The 22,557-nt window shown below is 39.3% G+C and overlaps 1 protein-coding gene and 1 pseudogene across 4 annotated transcripts in view; both read left to right on the forward strand.

Moving 5' to 3' along the window:
* MRPL22 (mitochondrial ribosomal protein L22) overlaps nt 1-22,557 on the forward strand; it is a 40,202-nt gene that overhangs the window by 8,901 nt on the left and 8,744 nt on the right. The window contains exons 3-5 of one of the 4 annotated variants that reach the window (XM_065918984.1): nt 16,779-16,914; nt 21,560-21,625; nt 22,435-22,512. In XM_065918984.1, the coding sequence (XP_065775056.1) occupies nt 16,779-16,914; nt 21,560-21,625; nt 22,435-22,512 (280 nt within the window). Of the gene's footprint in view, nt 1-16,778; nt 16,915-19,676; nt 19,734-21,559; nt 21,626-22,434; nt 22,513-22,557 lie in introns of those variants that run through there. The other 3 variants (XM_065918985.1, XM_065918986.1, XM_065918987.1) reach the window with 3 other exon arrangements.
* LOC136168552 (PITH domain-containing protein 1 pseudogene) lies at nt 11,344-13,792 on the forward strand (annotated as a pseudogene).

The following is a 22,557-nucleotide window of genomic DNA, read 5'->3' on the forward strand; positions in this document are numbered from 1 at the left end:
AAATGGGTCTCTAGTTGTTCCTGACAAGCTCCTTTCCACAGGGTTTTTATTAATGGGGTGAGTTTGGGGAAGCACTAAAGACAGGGGGTGGTGGTTGCCAGGGGAATCAAAACATGAATGAAGGAGTGGGACTTTCAGTCCTACCACCTCCTGGTATCCAGGGATGGGGGAAGGAGTGGAGGATGAATCAGTTACCAATGGCCAGTGAATGAGTTAACCCTGCCTATATAATGAAGTCTCCATAAAAAGACAAAAGGGGGTTCAATCTTTTGTAAAAAATCAGTAATTTAGTGATTAAATGGGCTTCCTGAATCTTATAAGCTGCTTTAGCCAACCCAAAAAGGGGGTCATGAGAACCTCTTGATTTATATAGGCAGTTGGTCAGAAGCATAGGTAACAACTTGGGCTTGTAATTGGCATCTGAAGTGGATGGTGGTTTTATGGGACAAGCCCTTAATCTGCTGCTATCCCCAGGTAGAGAGTGTCAGTTGAATTGTAGGACCCCCAGCTGATGTCATTGTTGCTTAGTGGTGGTGTGAGGAATCACCCCTCCAAAGTTGGAATCGTTGAGTAGTCAGTTGCCTTTTACCAGAGATACTTAAATCATTCTGGGTGAAGAGTGAGAATTGTCCACTGGGTTTTACGACAGATATCTTCAGTGACTTTAATAAAGCAGTTTTGGTGACACAATTGGAGAGAGGATTAAGGGCGAATGGGAGGGCTGGAATGAGAAACAAGGAATTTAGGTAACTCATTCAAGGAGTTTTGCTTTAGTAGTTAGAGGGAGTTGGTTGGGGACAGTTTGTTTTAAGTTGAGAGATACTAGAGTATATTTGTTTTCTGATTGGAATGTTCCATTAGAGAAGAAAAAATGGTGATTTAAAGGGGGAAGTAAGAATTGTGGTAGCAGTGCTCTTGAGTAGGTGAGAAGGAATCGAATCTAGGGCGCAGGGGATGAGATTGGCCCTGGTTAGTGCATAGACTTGAATTATAGTAGTAAGTGAAGTAGTAAGTGTGTATGGATACGTATGCTAGTGAGTATATAGATTAGGTGGTGGGAGCTTGTAGATGTTCTCTTTGGATTATTTATCTCAGTGAAGAAGCACAGTTATCAGCTGAGACTGAGGATGAGGGAGGAGATACTGGAGGTTTAATTAGCAAGGAAGAGATATGAAGTTTGAAGATATGAAGATATCAAGACCAATGTTGGTTTCACTTTTTTTGTTGTTTGCTAAATTCCTGTCTCCTTGATTGCTTGTCCTTGATTTTCACACAGTAAAATTATATTGAGTTATGAAAACATGCGGGACTTCCCCAGTTACTCAGCGGTAAAGAAACTGCCTGTAATGCAGGAGATGCAGATTCGATCCCTGGGTGAGGAAGATCCCTTGGGAACCCACTCCAGTGTTTTTGCCTGGAGAATCCCATGAACTGAGGAGCTTGGTGGGCTACAGTCCGTAGGGTCTCAAAGAGACGTGACTGAAGCAACTTAGCACGCTCGCATGCCTGAGAATATATATGTGTATGTCACTTCCGTCCTTTTAGATTTTAATTGAGTCAGGAGGGAGTATGTTCTTTTATTCAGTCTCAAGTGTGGAATTAATTTGATGTTATCTGAAGTAAATTTGGAACAAAGGATTTTTTACCTTGTTGCATCTAATAACATGATTCTCTTAAGATTGAGCTGGAGGCCAGTATTATCTTCACTTGGGACTTGAGTATACCTTGTATTAAATTTCTAAATAAACTTTGAGTAACAAAGAGGAAGTATTCATTCTGTCAAATTGTGACTTTATGAAGTTTCAGATACTTTTCTTATCTGATACAACTCTTAATCCTAAAATTTGACTTGCGTCTGCTGCTTTTCCATGCTGAGCTACTTTTCAGTGCCAAATGACTATGGCAGGATTTGAAAAGTGCAACTTAAACTTAATCCTTGAGTATTGGTAGAAAGGAAACACCAGAATGGTGAGAGTAGGGAAATGTGTGTGCTGGTTCCAGCGTATCATCCACGTTCTGCTTGAGCTCTGACAGTCTCACTGTACTGTGGGAACCTGTGTGTATGTTTTGCGTACGAATACTCTAGACTGGTGGTTCATGCCTACCTTCCTTCACCGAAGTTACAGAGATACAGTGAAGGTAAAGGGATATGGGTTTCCTAATAAATGAAAAGATATAGTAAATATCAGTAGTGATATATGAATTTCAAAATGATAAAAGTTGATCCTGGTTGCCTTTCAGTTTTGTTTTTTAAATAGAAGCCAAGTCATTCATATTTCTGAAATCCTGCTGTTAGCCATGAGATTAGAGAAGGTAAAGGTTCAGAGATACCCTGGAGATGAAGTATACCAATTCCTCTTCTCATAAATAAAAAAATTTGACTAACTTAGGGCCCATGAATCACAGCTTCATAGAAACAAATTTGATCATGATTATAAACATGAGAGGAGGTTTCAAATCGTGTAGTGTGAAGTTTACAATTCAAAGTGTTTTTTTTTAAATCTGCAAAGTATTTATTTACTTATTGAGAACAGGAGAGATGAATTGTTCAGGGGACCTAATTAAAAATTAATACTAGCTACTGGTGTATATCTTGTGCTAGACTTTGTGGGGTGTTGTATGTTAATTACTGCCAACAGAATGAAGTAGGTATTGTTCTTCTCATTCTAAAATTAATACTATCTTAAATTTATTGAGCCTCATTAATGTGTCAGATTAAATATTTTACTTAAAGTATCTCATTTGAGCTCCTTAAGAAGCCTATGGGCTTCTCTGGTAGCTCAGCTGGTACAGAATCCGTCTGCAATGCAGGAGACCCTGGTTCGATTCTTAGGTCAGGAGAATCCCATGGAAAAGGGATAGGCTACCCACTCCAGTATTCTTGGGCTTCCCTCGTGACTCAGCTGGAAAAAAATCTACCTGCTCTGCGGGAGACCTGAGTTCAATCCCTGGGTTGGGAACATCCCCTGGAGAAGGGAATAGGCTACAGACTCCAGTATTCTGGCCAGGATAGTTCCATAGACAGTATAGTCAATGGGGTTGCAAAGAGTTGGACACGACTGAGCTACTTTCACTTTCAGGAAGCCTATGAGGAGGGACTTCCCTGGCGATCCAGTGGCTAAGACTGTGCTTGCACTGCAGGTGCTTCCACCTGGTTGGGTAACTAAGATCCCTCATGCTGCACAGTGCAGCCAAAACAAAGCCTATGAGGTAATTACTGTTATTACTCATTATACTGATGAGAAAACTGAGGCCTTTAAAGTTATGTCACTTCCCAAAGGTCATTCACCTAGTATTAGAGTTAGGGTTTAGACCCAGGTCTGCTTGATTCTGTAGTCTGTGCCCTCATCACCTGGCTTATAATTTTATTAGAAAATTCTGTCCTCTTAACATCATGTGTCCTAGTTTTGTGCTTTTCAGTTAAAATAGTGAAACCTAAAGGTGGATGGGAAAGGTACAGATTTTGTGGCAGTGATCAGTGAACTTGAGGTAGAGTAGGATAAATGAACCACTAGAAGAATACATTTTAAAAATTCTTTAGCCTGAATGGTTTGAGAATTAAAAACAAAGACTTTACCAAGTATATAATCTAATAGCATATATTGTGTGAGAATCTGCCAGTATACAACAACTTTGAATATTTAAGTGTAGGTTAAATTTTCACTCGGTATGAATGTGCCAGATACTGTCCTTGGTGCTGAAATACAAAGGATGTCAGACTTGCCCTTGAGATGCTCAGATTGATACACTTACTGCAGGAACTCATTGTTTCGCAGTCACCTTATTAACAGTTCAGGAGTAGTCCAACTCGCTGTTGTAAGAATAAAATATTAATATTAAGGTGATGGGGAGGTTTGGTTGTCTCAGACAAGGAATCAGGTTCACGTTGAACTGCTCAGTGCTTCACATTGAGGTGACATTTGAGCTGGGACTTAAAACAGGACATGCATTTCATTCAGGAGATAATGAGGGAAGAGAGAACAATGTGAGCAAAAGGGTGAAGATATAAAAGTGTGTGGCTTGTACAGGGAACAGTGAATGTCCGTGCCTTAAGGTAAATAAACTACAGTGGTCAGCTTGGGGTTAGAGTATGAGAGGGCTTCTATGTCTTATTAAGGAGTTTGGACTATATTCTGAGCAGTAGGGAAGCACCAAAGTTTGTTGTTATTTGGGCATATCTAGATGTAAGCAAGGAGAAGGCAAGAACCCCACTCCAGTACTCTTGCCTGGAAAATCCCATGGACAGAGGAGCCTGGTAGGGTGTGGTCCATGGGGTCCCTAAGTCGGATGCGACTGAGTGACTTCACTTTCACTTTTCACTTTCATGCATTGGAGAAGGAAATGGCAACCCACTCCAGTGTTCTTGCCTGGAGAATCCCAGGGACGGGGGAGCCTGATGGGCTGCTGTCTATGGGGTCGCACAGAGTCGGACACGACTGAAGTGACTTAGCAGCAATAGCAGATGTAAGCAAAAGTAGACAACATGATGATCCCACGTGAACCCATCATCCAACTCCAGCATGTATTAACTCATGGCCTTTCTTGTTTTCTTGTTTTTTCTTTGGCCCTTGCTTCCCCCCATCATATTTTGAAACAAATCCCAGATAGTTTATTATTTCATCAATAAATATTTCACCATGTATCTTATTTAAAAGTATCAAATGTCCAGGTAATGTTTAAATTTCCATACTTTTAAAATTATAGTGGTCCACACTTAAAGAAATTCCTTTAGCATTTCTTATTTCTTGTAAGGTCAGTTTAGTGGTGAGGAACCCCTTTAGCTTTTGCTTGTCTAGAAAACTCTCTCCTTCAGTCCTTTTTTTTCTTTTCTTTTGGAGCAGTTGTCTATGTATATGTATTTCAGTCAGTTTTTTTCTTTGCTTTTATTTTTAATTGGAGGACAGCTGCTTTACAATATTGTGTTGGCCTCTGCCATACAACAAAGTGAATCAGTCATAAGTATACATATGTCCCCTCACTCTTGAACCTTCTACCCACCCACCACCCCCATCCCACCCCTCTAGGTTGTCATAGAGTACCTTGTTGAGCTCCCTGTGTGACACAGCAACTTTCCATTAACTATTTTACATATGATAATATATATGTTTCATTGCTACTCTCTCTGTTCGTCCTACCCTCACCTTCTCCCACTGTGTCCAAAAGTCCATCCTCTATGTCTGCGTGTCTATTCCTGCCCTGAAAATAGCTTAATCAGTACCATTTTTCTAGATTCCATATATGTGCGTTAACATACGATAACTTATTTTTCTCTTTCTGACTTTCTTCACTCTGTATAATAGGTTGTGTTCATCTACCTCTTTAGAACTGATTCAACTGTGTTCCTTTTTTATGGCTGAATAATATTCCATTGTGTGTATGTACCACAGCCTCTTTATCCGTTCATCCGTTGATGGATATCTAGGTTGCTTCTGTATCCTAGATATTGTAAATAGTGGTACAGTGAACATTGAGTTACATGTGTCTTTTTCAGTTATGGTTTCCTCATGGTGTATGCCCAGTAGTGGGATTGCTGGGTCATATGGTAATTTTATTCATAGTTTTTTAAGCAGTCTCCATACTGTTCTCCATAGTGGCTCTATCAGTTTACATTCCCACCAGCAGTGCAAGAGGATTCCCTTTTTTCCACACTTTCTCCAGCATTTATTGTTTAAATTTTTTGATGATGATGGCCATTCTGACTGGTGTGAGGTGATACCCCATTTCCTTTTCTCTAGTAATGAACAGTGTTGAACATTTCTCCATGTGTTTGTTGACCATTTGTATGTCTTCTTTGGAGGAATGCTTCCTTAGTTCTCACACCTATTTTTTGATTGGGTTGTTTGTTTTTATGGTATTGAGCAGCATTAACTGCTTATATATTTTGGAGATTAATCCTTTCTCAATTGTTTCACAGGCATTTATTTCCTCCCATTCTGAGGGTTGTCTTTTCATCTTGTTTATAGTTTCCTTTGCTTTGCAAAAGTTTTTCAGTTTAATTAGGTTCCCACTGTTTATTTTTGTTTTTATTTCCCTTACTCTGGGAGGTGAGTCAGAGAGGTTATTGCTGTTATTTATGTCAAAGAATGTACTGCCTATGTTTTCCTATAAGAGTTTTATAGTGTTTGGCCTTACATTTAGGTCTTTAATCCAGTTTGAGTTTATTTTTGTGTATGGTGTAAGCAAGTATTCTAGTTTCATTCTTTTACATGTGGTTGACCAGTTTTCTGAGCACCACTTATTGAAGAGGCTCTCTTTTCTCCATTGTCTATTCTTGCCTGCCGTGTCAAAGGTAAGGTACCCATAGGTATGTGTATTTATCTCTGGACTTTCTGTTTTGTTCCATTGATCTGTATTTCTGTTTCTGTGCCAATACTATACTGTCTTGACTAACTGTAGCTTTGTAGTATAGTCTGAGATCAGGACGGTTGATTCCTCCAGCTCCCTTCTTATTTGTCTAGTTTGCTTTGGGTATTTGGAGTCTTTTGTGTTTTCATACAAATAGTGAAATTTTTTGTTCTAGTTCTCTGAAAAATGCTGTTGGTAATTTGATAGGGATTGCATTGAATCTGTAGATTGCTTTGGGTAGTATAGTCATTTTCACAATATTGATTCTTCTAATCCAATAATATGGTAGTCTCTCCATCTGTTTGTATCATCTTTGATTTCTTTCATCAGTGTCTTACAGTTTTCTGCATACAGGTCTTTTGTCTCCTTAGGTAGGTTTATTCCTTGAAATTTTATTCTTTTTGTTGCAGTGGTGAATGGGATTGTTTCCTTAATTTCTCTTTCTGATTTTTTGTTGTTAGTGTATAGGAATGCAAGGGAATTCTCTCTTAATTTTGTATCCTACAACTTCACTGTACATTGATTAGCTGTAGTAATTTTCTGGTGACTGCTTTAGGGTTTTCTATGTGTAGAATCATATCATCTGCAAACAGAGTTTCACTTTCTCTTTTCCAATCTGGATTCATTTAATTTCTTTTTCTTCTCTGATTGCTGTGGCTAAAACTTCTAAAGCTATATTGAATAATAGTGGTGAGAATGAGCATCCTTGTCTTGTTCCTGATCTTAGAGGAAGTAGTTTCAGTTTTTCACCATTAAGAAAAATGTTTGCTTGGAGTTTGTCATATATGGCCTTTATTATGTTGAGGTAGGTTCCTGCTATGCCCATTTTCTGGTGTCTTTCCTTCAATTCTGAATGGTAACTTTGCCAGATAGAGTATTCTTGGTTGGAAGTTTATTCTTTTTCTTTTTGTTGCTCTGCTTGGGTGAGTTCTCCTGCCTTTTCTTAAAGTTGACTGATTCTTTCTTCTGCTTCATTGAATTTATTGTTGATGTTCCTCAAGTGTATTTTTCAGTGCAATAATTCTTCAGCTCTGTGTCTTCTGTTGCTTCCCTGGTAGTTCAGCTGGTAAAAAATCTGCCTGCAGTGCAGGAGACCCCAGTTCGATTCCTGGGTCAGGATGATCCCCTGGAGAAGGGATAGGCTATCCACTCCAGTATTCTTGGGCTTCCACTATGGCTCAGCTGGTAAAGAATCCACCTGCAATGCAGGAGACCTGGGTTTGATCCCTGGGTTGGGAAGATTCCCTAGAGAAGAGAAGGGGTATCCACGCTGGTGTTCTGGCCTGGAGAAATCCATGGACTGTATATTTTCTTATATTTTCCACTCTTTGTTGAAGTTTTCACTGTTTTCATCCATTTGTCTTCCCAGTTCAGTGGGCATCTTGATGACCATTAATTTGAACTCTTTATTAGGTAAATTACTTATCTCTGTTTCCTTAAGAATTTTTTGTGAGGTTTTTATCTTGTTAACTCACTTGGGACATATTCCTCTGTGTCTTCATTTCACTTGACTCTCTGTGTTGGTTTCTATACAGTAGAAGAAACAACCACTTCTCCCAGTCTTGAAGGAGTGGCCTCATGTAGGAGGTGAAACTTTTCATTCATCCCTGCCACAGCTTTTGTTTGTCTTTCAAACTTCTGTTTGCACAAGTGGCAAATGGCTCCCATTTGTTGAGGATGTGCCAAGAATAGTGTTCCAAAGAGGAGGATTTCAGCACCCAGATTCAGTCTGACTGGAGGCTAGACCCTCAGGCAGCAAATTTATGAGTATGCAAATATATTCAGTTCTGGGGGGACCACAAAGGTAAACCCTGTTGGCCCCCAGAGCCAGGTGATCTGTCATCTGGGCAGCAGTTGCAAAAATCAGGATACGCTGTTCAGATGAGTGTATAAGCTGCTTTTGGGGAAGATACTGGTAAGCTGGAGTAAGGCAGAGAAAGAGCTCCAAGCTGATGGCTACAGCTTGCATTATTTTTTGTTTTGTTTTGTTTTTTTGACTGCACTGCAAGGCATGTGGGATTTTAGTTCCCCAACCAAAGATTAAACCTGTGCCTCCTGCATTGGAAGCATGAGGTCTTAACCACTGGACAACCAGGGAAGACCGAGCCTGCATTCTTGAGAGCTGCTTCATAGGCTACTAAATGTGTTGCAGACTTGAGGCTTTCCACTCAGTCAGAAGTTTCAGGACTGCCGTGTGGTCTCCTTTAGAGAAAGACTGAGGGGGTGCCTTGGTCTGCTGTCTGTGCAGTCACCTGAGGATGGTAGCCTGCCATGAACCATCCTTCCCCAGTGGCTGCAGTCCCATGAGACCCAGAACACAAGCCCCTCTGGCCATGAGGGCCAGATGATCAAGGGGCATCCTTTGGATGTCAGCTGCAGAAGCTGTACCAGATGTGTGTAAAGCTTCCCTCCAGAGACACTGGTGCTTTGTAGCCTTGCAGAGGATGAGTGCTAAGATAGTGTCTACAACCACCCCACCACTGACCCCAACTTTGGAAAGGATTGCAGTCAGCCCCTTGATGTGTATTGTTTGGTTAGAAGCCTGCCTCCAGGTCAGTTAGGATGGTTAGCTAATAGGCCTCCTTCATAGAAAGACAGACCTCAAAGATCTGTTGCCTCTTGTTGTGTCCCAGGGGTGGCAACTGTTTAAGAGCTCTTTCTCCATTGGTTACGTTCCTGGGGAACCCACAAGTGAGTTTAAGCCTCTGATTGCCAGAGCCAAGCGATGTAGAAGTGTCCCCTGGCCGCAGTCGTAAGATTCACTGTGCCAGACAGGGTTGTGAGCTCTTTTCTGGGCGACACCTATTACTCCAGCCCCATGTGAGCAGGAACGCAAGCTCCTCTGACCACCGGAGCCAGACAGCCAAGAGTTACCTCCTGGGTGGCAGCTGCAAAAGTTGGGGTACCAGATGCATATAAAGGCTCTCTTCTGGGAGATAGATACTGGTTCTCTGGAGCGTGGTAAAGGAGAGAGCAAAGATGATGCCTACCAGTTTCCTTCCCTGGAGAGTGTTGCAGGAGGCTCCTAAATGTGTGTGTTAACTTGCCCCTCAGGCTGAGGGTCTGCTTGTTTGTTCATTTAAATTTACTTTTGGCTGTACCACACAACTTGGGGGTTCTTAGTTTCCTGACCAGAGACTGAGCCTCTGGACCCTCTGTAGTGAGACCTTGGTTTTAACCACGGTACTGCCGGGGAAATCCGTGGGCTGAAGTTTTAATGTAAACAGGTGAGCCTTCTTAACTTTAAGTGCGGAAATCGGCTGCCTCTGAGCTGGGCATTGAGGTGGGTGAGTTTCTGAGTGTGACTCTTTAAGAGGTGTTTCTCTGATTGTCTCTGCCTTGTGGGCTGTGGGCCGTGAGCTCAATTGGTTTTCAAAATTAGGTGTTTTGGGGGTTCATCTCTCAAGTGTGTGTCTTAAAAGTTGCAGTCCCAGATGTGGAGTTTGAACCCTTTGTTTCTCAGAGAGAAACTCTGAGTGTTGAGTTCCCTCTCAGTTATGGGTTGCCATGGTGGGTGTGGGATTTATGAAAAGATTGTGAGCCAACTTCTCTTACTGCTGTGATATAGTTTTCTTCTTGTGTACCTGATGTGGTGGTGTCATCCAGCCAGCCTTTAGTTTTGTTTTTTTTTTAAGAGGAAACTGTTCCATATGTAGCTGTAGACTCAGTAGTGTCTGTGAGAGGAGGTAAATTTAGGAGATTAAATAATATACTGCTGAATAACCAGTGAGTCAAAGAAGAAGGCAGACGATACCTTAAGAAAAATGGAAATGTAACATACCAGAATTTATGGGATTCAGCAAAAGCAGTTCTAAGAGGGAAATTCACAGCAATAAATGCTTACCTCAAGAAATAAGAAAAAATCTCAAGAAACAGCCTAACTCTACACCTCTAGGAACTAGAAGGACAAATGAAGCCCAAGGTTAGTAGTCAGAAAGAAGGAAATAATAAAAATTAAAGCAGAAACAAATGAACTAGACACTAAAAAGACAAGAGAAAATACTGATAACTAAGAGCTAATTCTTTGAAAAGATTAAAAAAAAAAAAATCCCCCAAACCTGACAAATCTTTAACTAGACTCAACAAGAAAAAAGAGAGAGGACTTTCTTATATAAAATCAGAATGAAAAGAAGAGATGTGACAGTGATACCACAGAAATACAAAGGATCTTAAGGGACTACTATGGGAGTCCCCTAGTGGTCCAGTGGTTAAGAGTCTGCCTACCATTGCAGTGGATACAGGCTTGATCCCTGGTTCAGAAGAGGCCACATGCCGCAGGGCAGCTAAGCCCATGCACTGCAGCAGCTGAGGCCTGCGTACCTAGAGCCCAAGAGAGGCCACCGCAGTGAGAAGCCCATGCACTGCAGCTAATGAGTAGCCTCCACTTGCCGCAACTAGAGAAGGCCCATGCACAGCAGTGAAGGCCCAGTGCAGCCAAAATAAATAAATAAATATTTTAAAATATTAAAAAAAAAAGGAGACTACTATGAATAATTATATGCCAGCAAGTTGGACAACTTAGTAGAAATGAATAAACTCCTAGAAACGCATAACCTAAGGCTGAGTTGAATCTATGGGTGTGTGTACGCTCAGTCATGTTGAACTCTTTGCAACCTCATGGACTGTAGCCCACCAGACTTCCCTCCATGGAATTTTCCAGGCATACTGGAGTGGATTGCCATTCCCTCCTACAGGGAACCTTTCCAACCTAGGGATCGAACCTGTGTCTCTTATGTCTCCTGGTGTGGCAGGCAGATTCTTTACCAAGCCCTGCGCCACCTGGGAAGCATAAGGGTGAATCATAATGAAATAGAACATCTGAGTAAATTGATTACTAGCAAGGAGATTGAATCAGTAATAAGAAACTTTTCAACAAACAAAAGTCCAGGACCAGATGTCTTCCCTGGTAAATTCTACCAAACATTCAAAGAAGAATTAAAATCAGTCCTTCTCAAATTCTCCCCCCACATAGAACAGGGCAGAATTCTTCCAAACACATTTTATGAGGCCAACATTATCCTGATTCCGAAACCAAATAATGTGCCACACAGAAAAAATTACAGGCCAATATCCCTGATAACCAAGATGCAAAATCCTCAACAAGTTCTTAGCAAACTAAATTCACCAATACATTAAAAGGATCATGGAGGAGTGGCGGGGAGTGGCAGGCAGCAGGCTGAGGGGATGCGCGGGTGGTGGCGTTGCCCTGTCGCATGGCCACAGTGGGGACGGCTGCCGCTGTGCCGCCAAACGGGAGGAGCCGTCCGAGCAGCACGGCCTGGCCTTCGGCCTGTACCTGGCCTGCACCTGCGCATCGACGTGGAGCGGCCGCAGTGCCTCAAGGAGAGCCGCGAGGGCAGCAGCCGCGGCGTCTTCAAGCCGTGGGAGGAGCTGACTGACTTCTCCAAGTTTGTTGAAAGTGATGCAGATGAAGAGCTTCTGTTTAATATTCCATTTTACAGGCAATGTCAAGCTCAAGGGCATCATTATAATGGTAGAAGATGATGACTCACACCCCTCTGAGATGAGACCGTACAGGAACATTCCACAGATGTCCTTTGATGATAGAGACAGGGAGCTAGATCAGACCTTTAGTCTGAACCGGGATCTTACAGGGGAATTAAGAGTATGCTACAAAAATTTCTCATTTTTCAAGTATCTGTCATCTCTCAATTCATATTTCAAAAAGCTTTGGAGCTGATACCACAAAGGTCTTTTATATTGGCCTGAGAGGAGAATGGACTGAGCTTTGCTCACATGAGGTGACCATCTGCAATTATGAAGCATGAGCCAATCTAGCTGACCACAGGGTCCATCAGGTTACCCCCAGACACTTTATTTCCTAAGGTCTGGCTAAGACTCCCACAGAGGTGTTGTGTCATTGAAGAAGTGTGACATCCTGTTGGGAAGAACAAAGAGAGATGGGGCTCCAAAGAGAGTTGACTGCCACAGCCTCTGCCAAGCTTTGTCTTTGGGGCTTGCTGCAGAAATCTGGCCTGTGGAAGATACCACACCCCCAGGAAGGGTTGTGTGGGTGCCAGGGAACAATCCTCGTTCTCTAGGGCCCTACAGAAATTGGGTCTTGGGCTGGTCAGTATCTGGCAGCCATGGGTAATGCCTGCCTTCCCAGTTTATGTGGCCATGGGATCCCAAGTGTCTTGTTGCTTTGTGGCAGGATTACTGTATGACTTGTTTTTAAAATGGAAACTATTCCTGGTCTGCAGTAAACTTTTTGAAGCCTCAGCATTGTGTTTGTATTAACCGTCAGGAGGGTCTCCAACTAGAAATACTTGTCCCTGCTTGCTCCTTCTCCCTGTCATCTTTCAACATTCTTGTCAAGTTGCCCAGCTTGGAGTTGTCTGTCATGCACCAGTGTCCCATGTTATAGCTTGAAGAGCAGGAATCTCCTGATGTTGCTTGATAGCTTGAGAGGGTCTTTTTCCCCTATTGCCCAGGTAAGTGGTCTGAGGAGAGCATGGGCTTTGTTTCTGTGTTTGTGGGTATCCTGGCTGGGGTAAGATGGGACTTTGATATGCTTCCCTTTGGAATATCCTTAATGTTTATCAGCTTCTAACTAGTGTTGTAAACCCAGTGGCAGAATTTGGAGATCTCAGTTCTTCTGTTCATGGGTTTTTATTCACTGTGACTAGTAAGCTTCCTAATAAATCCTTGCCAAACTTAAAAAAAAAGAGATCATAGACCATGATTAAGTGGGATTTATTCTAAAAATGTATTCATCACTTTCCAATTCCAAAAATGGTTCAACACATGCAAGCCAGTTAATGCAATTCACCACGTTAACAAAATGAAGGATTAAAAAAAATCATATGATCATCTCAGTATGGACATACAGAAAAAGCATTTGACAAAATTCAATATCCATTTATGATTAAAATTTTCAGTATCCATTTTTGATAAAAGGCAGGCATTGAGTGAACATACCTGAACATAATAAAGGCCATATATGTCAAGTCCACAGCTAGCATCATACTCAATGGTGAAAAGCTAAAAACTTTTCTTACAAGGTCAGGAACAAAGACGATGATATGCATATACTCTAGCCACTTTTATTCAAAATGATATTAGAAGTTCTAGCTGCAGAAATTAGGCAAGAAATAAAAGGTATCCAAATTGGAAAGGAAGAAGTAAAACTCTTACTATTTACAGATAACATGATAAGAAAACCCTGAAGACTCCAAAAAAACTTAAAAGTAAATGAATTCAGTAAAGTTGCAGGATACAAAATCAATACACAAAAACTTGTTTATACTAATAATGAATTATCAGATAATCAAATAACCCATTTATAATTTCATCAAAAAGGATAAAATATCTAAAAATAAATTTAACCAAGGAGATGAAAGACTTGTATATTAAAAACTACAAGACATTAATGAAAGAAATTGAAGAAGATAGAAATAAATGCAAAGATATTTTGTGTTCATGTATTGGAAGAATTAATAGTTAAATGATTATACCACTCAAAGTGGTCTACAGATTCAGTGCAATCCCTGTCAAAATTTCAGTGGCAGGGCTTTTTTGGTGGCTCACTGGTGAATAATCCACCTTCCAGTGCAGGAGACACGGATTCCATCCCTCACCTGGGAAGATCCCACGTGCTGTGGAGTGACTAAGCCTGTGCTCTGGAGCCTGGGAGCTGCAACTACTGAGCCCACGTGTCCTAGGCGCCTTTGCTTCACAGGAGAAGCCACCACAATGAGAAGCCTGTGCACCACAACTGGAGAGTAGCCCACCTACAGCAACTAGAGAAAAGCCCATGCAGCACCAAAGACCCAGCGCAGCCAAAAATAAAGTAAATAAAATTAAAAAGAATTTTTCAGTGGCTTTTTTTCACAGAAATGGAACACTTTTTAAAAGTTGTGTGGACCCTCCAAAGGCTCCAATAACCAAAGCAATCTTGAGAAAGAAGAGCAAAGCTAGACATTATGCTGCCTGATTTCAAACTCTATTACAAAGCTGTGGTAATTAGAACAGTATGATATTAGTATAAAAATGGACACACAGATCAGTGGAACAGAGTAGAGAGCCCAGAAATAAACCCACAAATATTTTGTCAATTAACTTATGGCAAAGGAGCAAGAATATATGATGGGGAAAAGATGGTCTCTATTGGACAGCCACATGCAAAAGAATGAAATTGGTTCTTATCTTACACCATACTCCAAAATTAAGTGGGTTTAAGACTTGAATCTATGACCTGAAACCATAAAACTAGAAGAAAGCGGGCAGTAAGCTCCTTGACCTAGGTCTTGGCAATAATGTTTTTGAATCTGACACCAAAAGCAGTAACAAAAATAAACAAATAGGGCCTCATTAAACTAAAAAACTTCTGCATAGGAAATCAGTGCCATAATGAAAAGGCAAGCTACTGAATGGGAGAAAACAACTGTAGGTAATATATCTGATAAAGGGCTGATATCTGAAGTATACAAAAAACTCATACAACTAAATAGCAAAGAGACCCCAAACAATCAAATTAAAAACTGAGAAGGTCTGAATAGCTGTTTTTCCAAGGAAGACATGCTGGTGACCAACAGGTACATGAAAAGATACTCAGTATCATAAATCATCAGAGAAATGCAAATCCAGACCACAATGAAATACTACTTCACACCTGTTAGAATGGCTATTATCAAAAAAATACAGACTATGAAGTGTTGGCAGGGATTTGTAGAAAAGGGAAAACCTCCTGCACTTTTGGTGGGAATGTAACTTGGTGGAGCCACCTGAAAAACAGTATGGAAGTCCCTCAAAAAATTAAAAAGGCACTACCATGTGATCTAGCAATTCTACTTTTGAAGAAAACAAAAGCACTGCTTTGAAAAGATGTATACACACTCTTGTCCATTGCTGCATTACAGTAGTCAGGGTTTGGGGACAACCTCAGTGTTCATCAGTGGATGAATACGTAAAGAGATTGTGATATATATAAATCTATAAACATACACACAGAGGTATTAATCAGCTGTAAAAAAGAAGGAAGTTTTGCCATTTGTGACAAGGACAAACCTGGAGGGTAGTGTGCTAAGTGAAATAAGTCAGACAAAGAAAGACTAATACATTTGATTTCTCTTATATGTGGAATCTACAAAACAAAAATAAACTAGGCTCATAGATACAGAATAGATACAGAGAACACATTGGTAGTTGCAGGAGGCCGCAGCCTCTTGGGTTGAGGGGTGGGAAAAATGGGCAAATTGGTTTTTTTTGTCTGTTTTGTCATTTTTTAGTTTAAATTCATTGAATCAAACTTTAAAAAAAAGTCCACTCATTAACATTTTTCTTAGTTCTCATAATCTGTATGTAGGTTCTTTATTCAGCTCCTTTTTAAAAACTCTCCTTGTGATTTGTTTGTTGAAGAAAGTGGGCTATTGGTGTCACATTTAGTACAGCTCGGATTTTGTTGAGCGTGTCCCCTTCATGTTGTTTAACAGGTTTCCCTGTCTTTGTCTTTTCTGTATTGACTCAAGATTAATTCAGGTTTGTTTTTGGCAGAAAGACTATTTCATAGATGGTGGGTGGTGTCTTTTTACATCAGGAGGGATATAAATCCATCTTTATGCATTAATTTCTTAGGGATTACAAAATGATGTTATTTGTCTTGCTTATTGAACAAAGTTGAAGAATTCTTCAGATCATGTCAGGGATATCCTGTGTCTTTAAATCTGTTTTAGGACTGAGATGACTTACAGTAGCGAATCAGTAGTCACTGGCCACCATAAAAAGGAATGAAATTTTGCCATTTGCAACAATGTGGATGAACTTCAGTTAAGTTATCTTTAGTGAAATAAGTGAGTCTGAGAAAGACAAATATTGTATAACATATGTTGAATCTAAAATGTAAAACAAACCAGTGAATATAACAAAAAAGAAACAGACTCACAGATGCAGGAAACTGGTGGTTATCAGTGGGAAGAGGGAAAGTGGGGGAGGCAAAACAGGGGTAGGAGGTTAAAAAGCACAAGCTACTATATATAAAATAAGTACGCTACAAGGATATATTGTGCAACACAGGGGATAGAGCCAAAATTTTATAATAACTATTAATGGAATGTAACCTTTAAAAATTGTGACTCATTATGTTGTACACCTGAAACTTACATAATGTATATCATATATATATGAAGAGAAAGTCTCTAAATAAAGAAGTGTTTATTGGTCAGTAAGGATAAGATATCTTGTTCATTATAATATGTTTATTACTTGACTTAATGTTGAGTTACTGACTTCACTCTTCTTAGCATTCAGAACACTACAAGCTCTTTCTGGTATTTTACGTAATAGTGCTCTCTCTCAACAAATATGTCCAGAATGTTCCCACTTGTGAGCCTTAAGTAGTTTTATCAAAATGGAGCTGATGTGGTTCAGAAAATAGATGTGGAGAAGATTCTAAGTGTCTGTTGGCTTTACAGGCTTTTTTCATCTCACAGCATTTTACCTCAATCACATATCCACACAAGTGCTTCTCTTGAAATATCTCGAAAATGGGAGAAGAAGAATAAAATTGTTTATCCTCCACAACTGCCTGGAGAACCTCGGAGACCAGCTGTAAGTTTGTGGGTATAACTGATCTCTTAATTTTGATAAAGCACTCTCACTCTTGTGTAGCTAGCAGTGATTTAGTATTCCATATTAAGAAAAAAATTACAACAATTTTCTTGATTTTTTAATTGATACAAAAAATGTTCTAGGTTTATCTTTTTGGTAGTTCGAAAGATTGTCTTTGTTTCTTATTTATTTGCTTTGGCTTAACCTCCTGGATGGGCTTCCCTGGTGGCTCAAATGGTAAAGAATCTGCCTGCAATGCAGGAGAGCTGGGTTGAATCCCTGAGTCAGGGAAGATCCCCTGGAGGAGGGAATGGCAACCCACTCCAGTATTCTTGCCTGGAGAATTCCATGGACAGAGCTGACAGGCTATATAGTTCATGGGGTCACAAAGAGTTGGACACAACTGAGTGTCTAATTCTTAACCTCCTGAATAGGCACCTTAACTCTGTAACTGAGCTAATAACTTGTGACATGACTGATTTTTGACTCCCAAGAGGCTTGATAATGGAGCATGTGAGGTTGGCAAGAATGGCTTAAGCCACTGACTGATATTTATTTATTTATTTTTTGTCTGTGCTGGGTCTTTGCTGCTGCATGGCCTTTTCTCTAGTTGTGGCACAGGCGTCTCTTTGCGGTGGCTTGTTTTGTTGTGGAGCACAGGCCCTAGACCGCATGGTCTCTAGAGCGTAGACTCAGTAGTTGTGGCTTACAGGCTTAGTTGCCCCCGGGCATTCGGGATCCTCCTGGGCCAGTGTCTCCTGCATTGGCAGGTGGATTCTTTACCAATGAGCCACCAGGGAAATACACTAATATCAATAAAGTATTTTCTGTATAATGAGCTTTCTTTGTTTCTTTGCTTGAGCTCTTTGGATTTGGATATTAATTGGAAATAAAGGAATCATAATAGTATTTGCCAAGTCCAGAATCTAAAAGCAAAATTTTGTATTTTGTATTACCAGTACCAAAAAGTATCCAGTCTTTTAATATGTTAAACACTCTTCAGGCTACATCCTAAATAGCAAAATTCAAATAGTTAATAGTAGATCATGTGTCTAACTCTAGCAAATGAACAACAATGTTAGTGAGATAATTTGTTATATATTGGAATTTACTGAAACTATTTTGAGTAACTTTTGCATCATGTATACTCTTCCTATAATATAAGTGCCTGTGTGAAGACATTTGGTTTGATTTTATATGGGCACTTTGGAGAAACCTAATTTAGTTCTCTATTTTGCACAGATTTTGTTTGAGGAAGTAATCCTTTTGGAAAATACCTTAACATTTTCTGATTTTAAATAGTATTTGATAAATTAATCTTGATGTATGAGTTATACCTGTTATGACTAAATTATCCAACTCTTTGTAACCCCATGGACTGCAGCACACCAGGCTTCCCTGTCCTTCACTATCTCCCAGAGTTTGCTCAAACCTATGTCCATTGAGTCGTGATGTCATCCAAGCATCTCATCCTCTTTCCCCTCCTTCTCATCTTGCCCTCAAGTGTTTCCTAGTCTCAGAGTCTTTTCCAGTCAGTTCTTCGCATCAGGTGGCCAAAGAATTGGAGCTTCAGCGTCAGTCCTTCCAATGAATATTCAGAGTTGATTTCCTTTAGGATTGACTGGTTTGATTTCCTTGCAGTCCAAGGGACTCTCAAGTGTCTTCTCCAACACCACAGTTCCAAAGCGTCAATTCTTTGGCACTCAGCCTTTTTTATGGTCCAGTTCTCACACCCATAATTATTAATGCTGTTTATAAATGCTGCCTGCAATGCAGGAGACCTGAGTTTGATCCCTGGGTCTGGGAGATCCCCTGGAGAAGGGAATGGCTACCCACTCCAATATTCTTGCCTGGAGAATTCCATGGAGAGAGGAGCTTCGTGGGCTACAGTTGAGTGGGTTGCAAAGAGTCGGACAAGAGTGAGCGACTTTCACTTTTTTACTATAAATACCTTGCTTATTAACAGGGAATAATTTGCTCATCTAGCCACATAGTTTACACACTGTGTCATTATTTGCAGCATCGCTTAGACTTTTTAGTTTGTTAGCTGCAAACATTTAGAAAGTTAGTATTACCTCTTGTTTAAAAGAGGGCTAGATAGTATTTACGATTCTGTCTCATTCTGTTCTTCAGCATTTGGACTATGTAGTTAAAGAATAGTAGATGGGGCAATGAATAAATTCTATAGCAGTAATTTAAAATGGATGTCACCAGTTTAGACCACTCCTTTATTTTTAAGACTGCCTTCGTAATTTAGCTAGTACAAATTTCTAAACAATGCAGGCTCCTGTAGACACTGTATCTTACATGTGACTTCATCCTGGTAAAGAAAGTAAGTCAGAAATTAAAGGCTTTTAAAAATATATATACGTACAAAGTAGTCATACCTTGTTAAATTGAGCTTGACTTTTTATGTTTTTGAAGAAAGCTAAGTTAAATAAATTAGTAGTGAAACTGTATCAAAACTGTTTGAATGGTCATTTCTATAAGAGGAATGTTTTAAATTTGTGGATTAATTGACATACTGATCATATGCCATTCTTATGAGTCATTAATGTGGATCCTCTGTACTCTAAAACTTTTATTAGGTGACATTTTTTGTTGCTGTTTGTGTCATTATATGCATTTAAAAATAAAATTCTTTACAAGTTACTGGTTTAGACATTTCATAATTTAGACTTTTACTTTATTTGAATAGCTGTTTTCACATTATATTCTAATGTAACTTTACCTAATTTTACTGTGTAGGTTAATTAATAGCAGTGATGTTTAACCAGGCCTTCTGACCTCCAACTTTACCACTTTATCTGTTTGCCATGGTAGGTTTATTTACTGAGACTTCATCTGGTTTAGTGCCCTTACACAATGCACCTGCCTCAAGTAAACGTTGGGCTTTTTAGTTTTAGAAGACAACGATTGAATAACTTTCACCTTTTCTGGTAACACTTGATTTCTTTTTTCCCGGTGTTTTGCCAGGATTACAGTGTCTTTTTTTTTTTTTTTTTTTTTAATATTTGAAGATGATTATATACAATTCAGGTTTAACAATATCTCACCATGGGAAACCAAGAGTTGAAAGGTTTCTATATAAAAGACTGTTGAGTATTAATTTTTGCAGATTAATATTATCAGTCATGACAGTTCTTTCCTCTCCTGTGCTTCCCAGGACAGATTATTGCTGAAAATGTAATTAGGCTCTTGCTACACTTTTCAGCCTGTCAGCTTCTGCAACAGAATTGAAATCTGCTACATATTGAAAGATGGCCACTTGAGACTAGCTGGTGTTTCTAAGTCATTTGTAAACTTCGAGCAGGGCTCAGAATGTTAAAAAGTTCTGCAGTTTTTCTGCTGTTATTTGCCTTGAAAACGTTTTTTTCTGATTTTTAAGTGGCAGTGTGGTATAGTAGTAGAAAGAGTGTGGGTTTTAGAGTCATGAGGAGAACTTTAAAGATACGCCTGCCAGACATTGTATTAGGCCCTTCACACACTTCCCTGGGTGGCTCTAGCTTTGTCTCTTATAAGCTTTGCTATCTTGGACAAGTCACTTAATTTCTCTGATTTTCATTTTGTAAAAGATTTATAAAATGTTTTCTCTCCCACCTCGTAGAGTTAGATCATATGAAATAAAGGGCTTGAAAAATGCTTTATGAACTATAAATTTTTAATGGATGATTGATTAAAAAATTCAGTGGGATATACCTACCCTCTATAAATACAAGATAATAAAAACCTAATATTTACTAAGATTTTACCATGTGCTAGGCACTGTTGCTGCTGCTGCTGCTAAGTCACTTCAGTCGTGTCCGACTCTGTGTGACCCCATAGACGGCAGCCCACCAGGCTCCCCCATCCCTGGGATTCTCCAGGCAAGAACACTGGAGTGGGTTGCCATTTCCTTCTCCAGTGCATGAAAGTGAAAAGTGAAAGTGAAGTCGCTCAGGCGTGTCCGACTCTTAGCAACTCCATGGACCACAGCCTACCAGGCTCCTCCATCCATGGGATTTTCCAGGCAAGAGTACTGGAGTGGGGTGCCATTGCCTTCTCCAAGGCACTGTAGAGTACTTCATATAGGTTAGTTTATTTAATCCTTATTATAGTTTTTGGTGTTAGGTACTATTATCTTCATTTTAAAGAAGAAACTTAACCAGAAACAGATGAAGGACCTTGGGTTCTGTAGTTGGTAAATGGTAGAGTGGGGATTCAAACCCAGGTAGTTTGATTCTAGAACCTATGCTCTTCACCAGACACCCACAGTATTGGTTTTCTTACAAAAATAGCTGTTCTATCCATTTTTCCATTGTTTTCCTCACTAACAAGAAACTTTGTTTTTGTATGCTTTGTTGTTTTAGACAGCTAAATGCTTTTAAAATACTTTCATTTAAGTCTTTTACTATTCACCTGTATAGAAGCATTGCAAATGTTGCCACAAACTAGCCATTTTACAGTTTGTTTTTCCCTTAGTAATCTATAACATAGTGAGACTTTGGAAAAATATAAATAGGGAAAAAAGAGTCTCCATATTCTTGATAATGTTTTTATTTCTTATGGCAGCATTTCATTAGGCATTAGAAAGTAAGAACTGTATTAATAGTGTGTTACTGTCATTTTGATAGACTTGCTTAATTTTTTTTTTCCTGTTTGTAAGGAAATATACCATTGTCGAAGACAAATAAAGTACAGCAAAGACAAGATGTGGTATTTGGCAAAATTGGTAAGCTAAAGTGACTATTACCATATAATACTTTAGGAAAGAAGGTTCAAATTTTATCCTAATATTTGAAAAAAACCAAAAAACAAAAACAAAAAAAAACACTTGCCCTGTTTTCTCCAAAAAGTGAAGAATATAATTACATTTTCAGACATTTGGTAGGTAATCCAAAAATGATAGCTCAGAGATTAGTGATTTTGTTCAGTTTTTACCTCCTGAGAATCTCAATCATGTTGGATACATAGATATTTAGAATAAAGACATCAAGAACCTGGCTACACTTAGAGAATCTAGGAAGCAAACTTACATATCTGTAAAAACTGATTCAACCTGTTTCAAAACTGTTGCCTTTTAAGTTTTTTACCCAGAAAATAAAGTTTATATATGAGAGAAAGCAAAAGCAGCAAATACATGTGTGATAATACATTTATTCTGTAGAAGAATGAGATGCCTTTTATGCCTCTATTGCCAACCTATGATCTTTCTTTGTCATGTCTGCTCTCTTTCATTATTATTAAAACTATTAAAATCCAGGTTAGTGGTTGAAATTTTGAAGTTCGATTTTAACTTAAAGAGAGTGATGGCATACCTTCTCAAATGTGTATTTTTCTCCTTTGCATTTATTAGCTATTTTTATTTTTAATGAAAAAAATTTTCCCTAATTTTACTGAGATGTAATTAACATGTAACTTGTTAGCTATTTTTAGAAGTTATTTGGATTATGTAAAGCTTTTACTTTTCACTGAAGTGGCAATGCTGACTTTGTAAACTAATTTATTTATTTTCTCTTGTCTGTTATCCTTTAATTCTAGATACGAGGAATGTCAATTGACCAGGCTCTGGCTCAATTGGAATTCAGTGACAAAAAAGGAGCCCAGATAATTAAAGAGGTAAACTTAAGATTGGTGGGGAAAGAGCACATAGTTGTCTTGCAG

The sequence above is a fragment of the Muntiacus reevesi genome, chromosome 1 (assembly GCF_963930625.1).
Source record: "Muntiacus reevesi chromosome 1, mMunRee1.1, whole genome shotgun sequence".
Taxonomy (NCBI): Eukaryota; Metazoa; Chordata; class Mammalia; order Artiodactyla; family Cervidae; genus Muntiacus; species Muntiacus reevesi.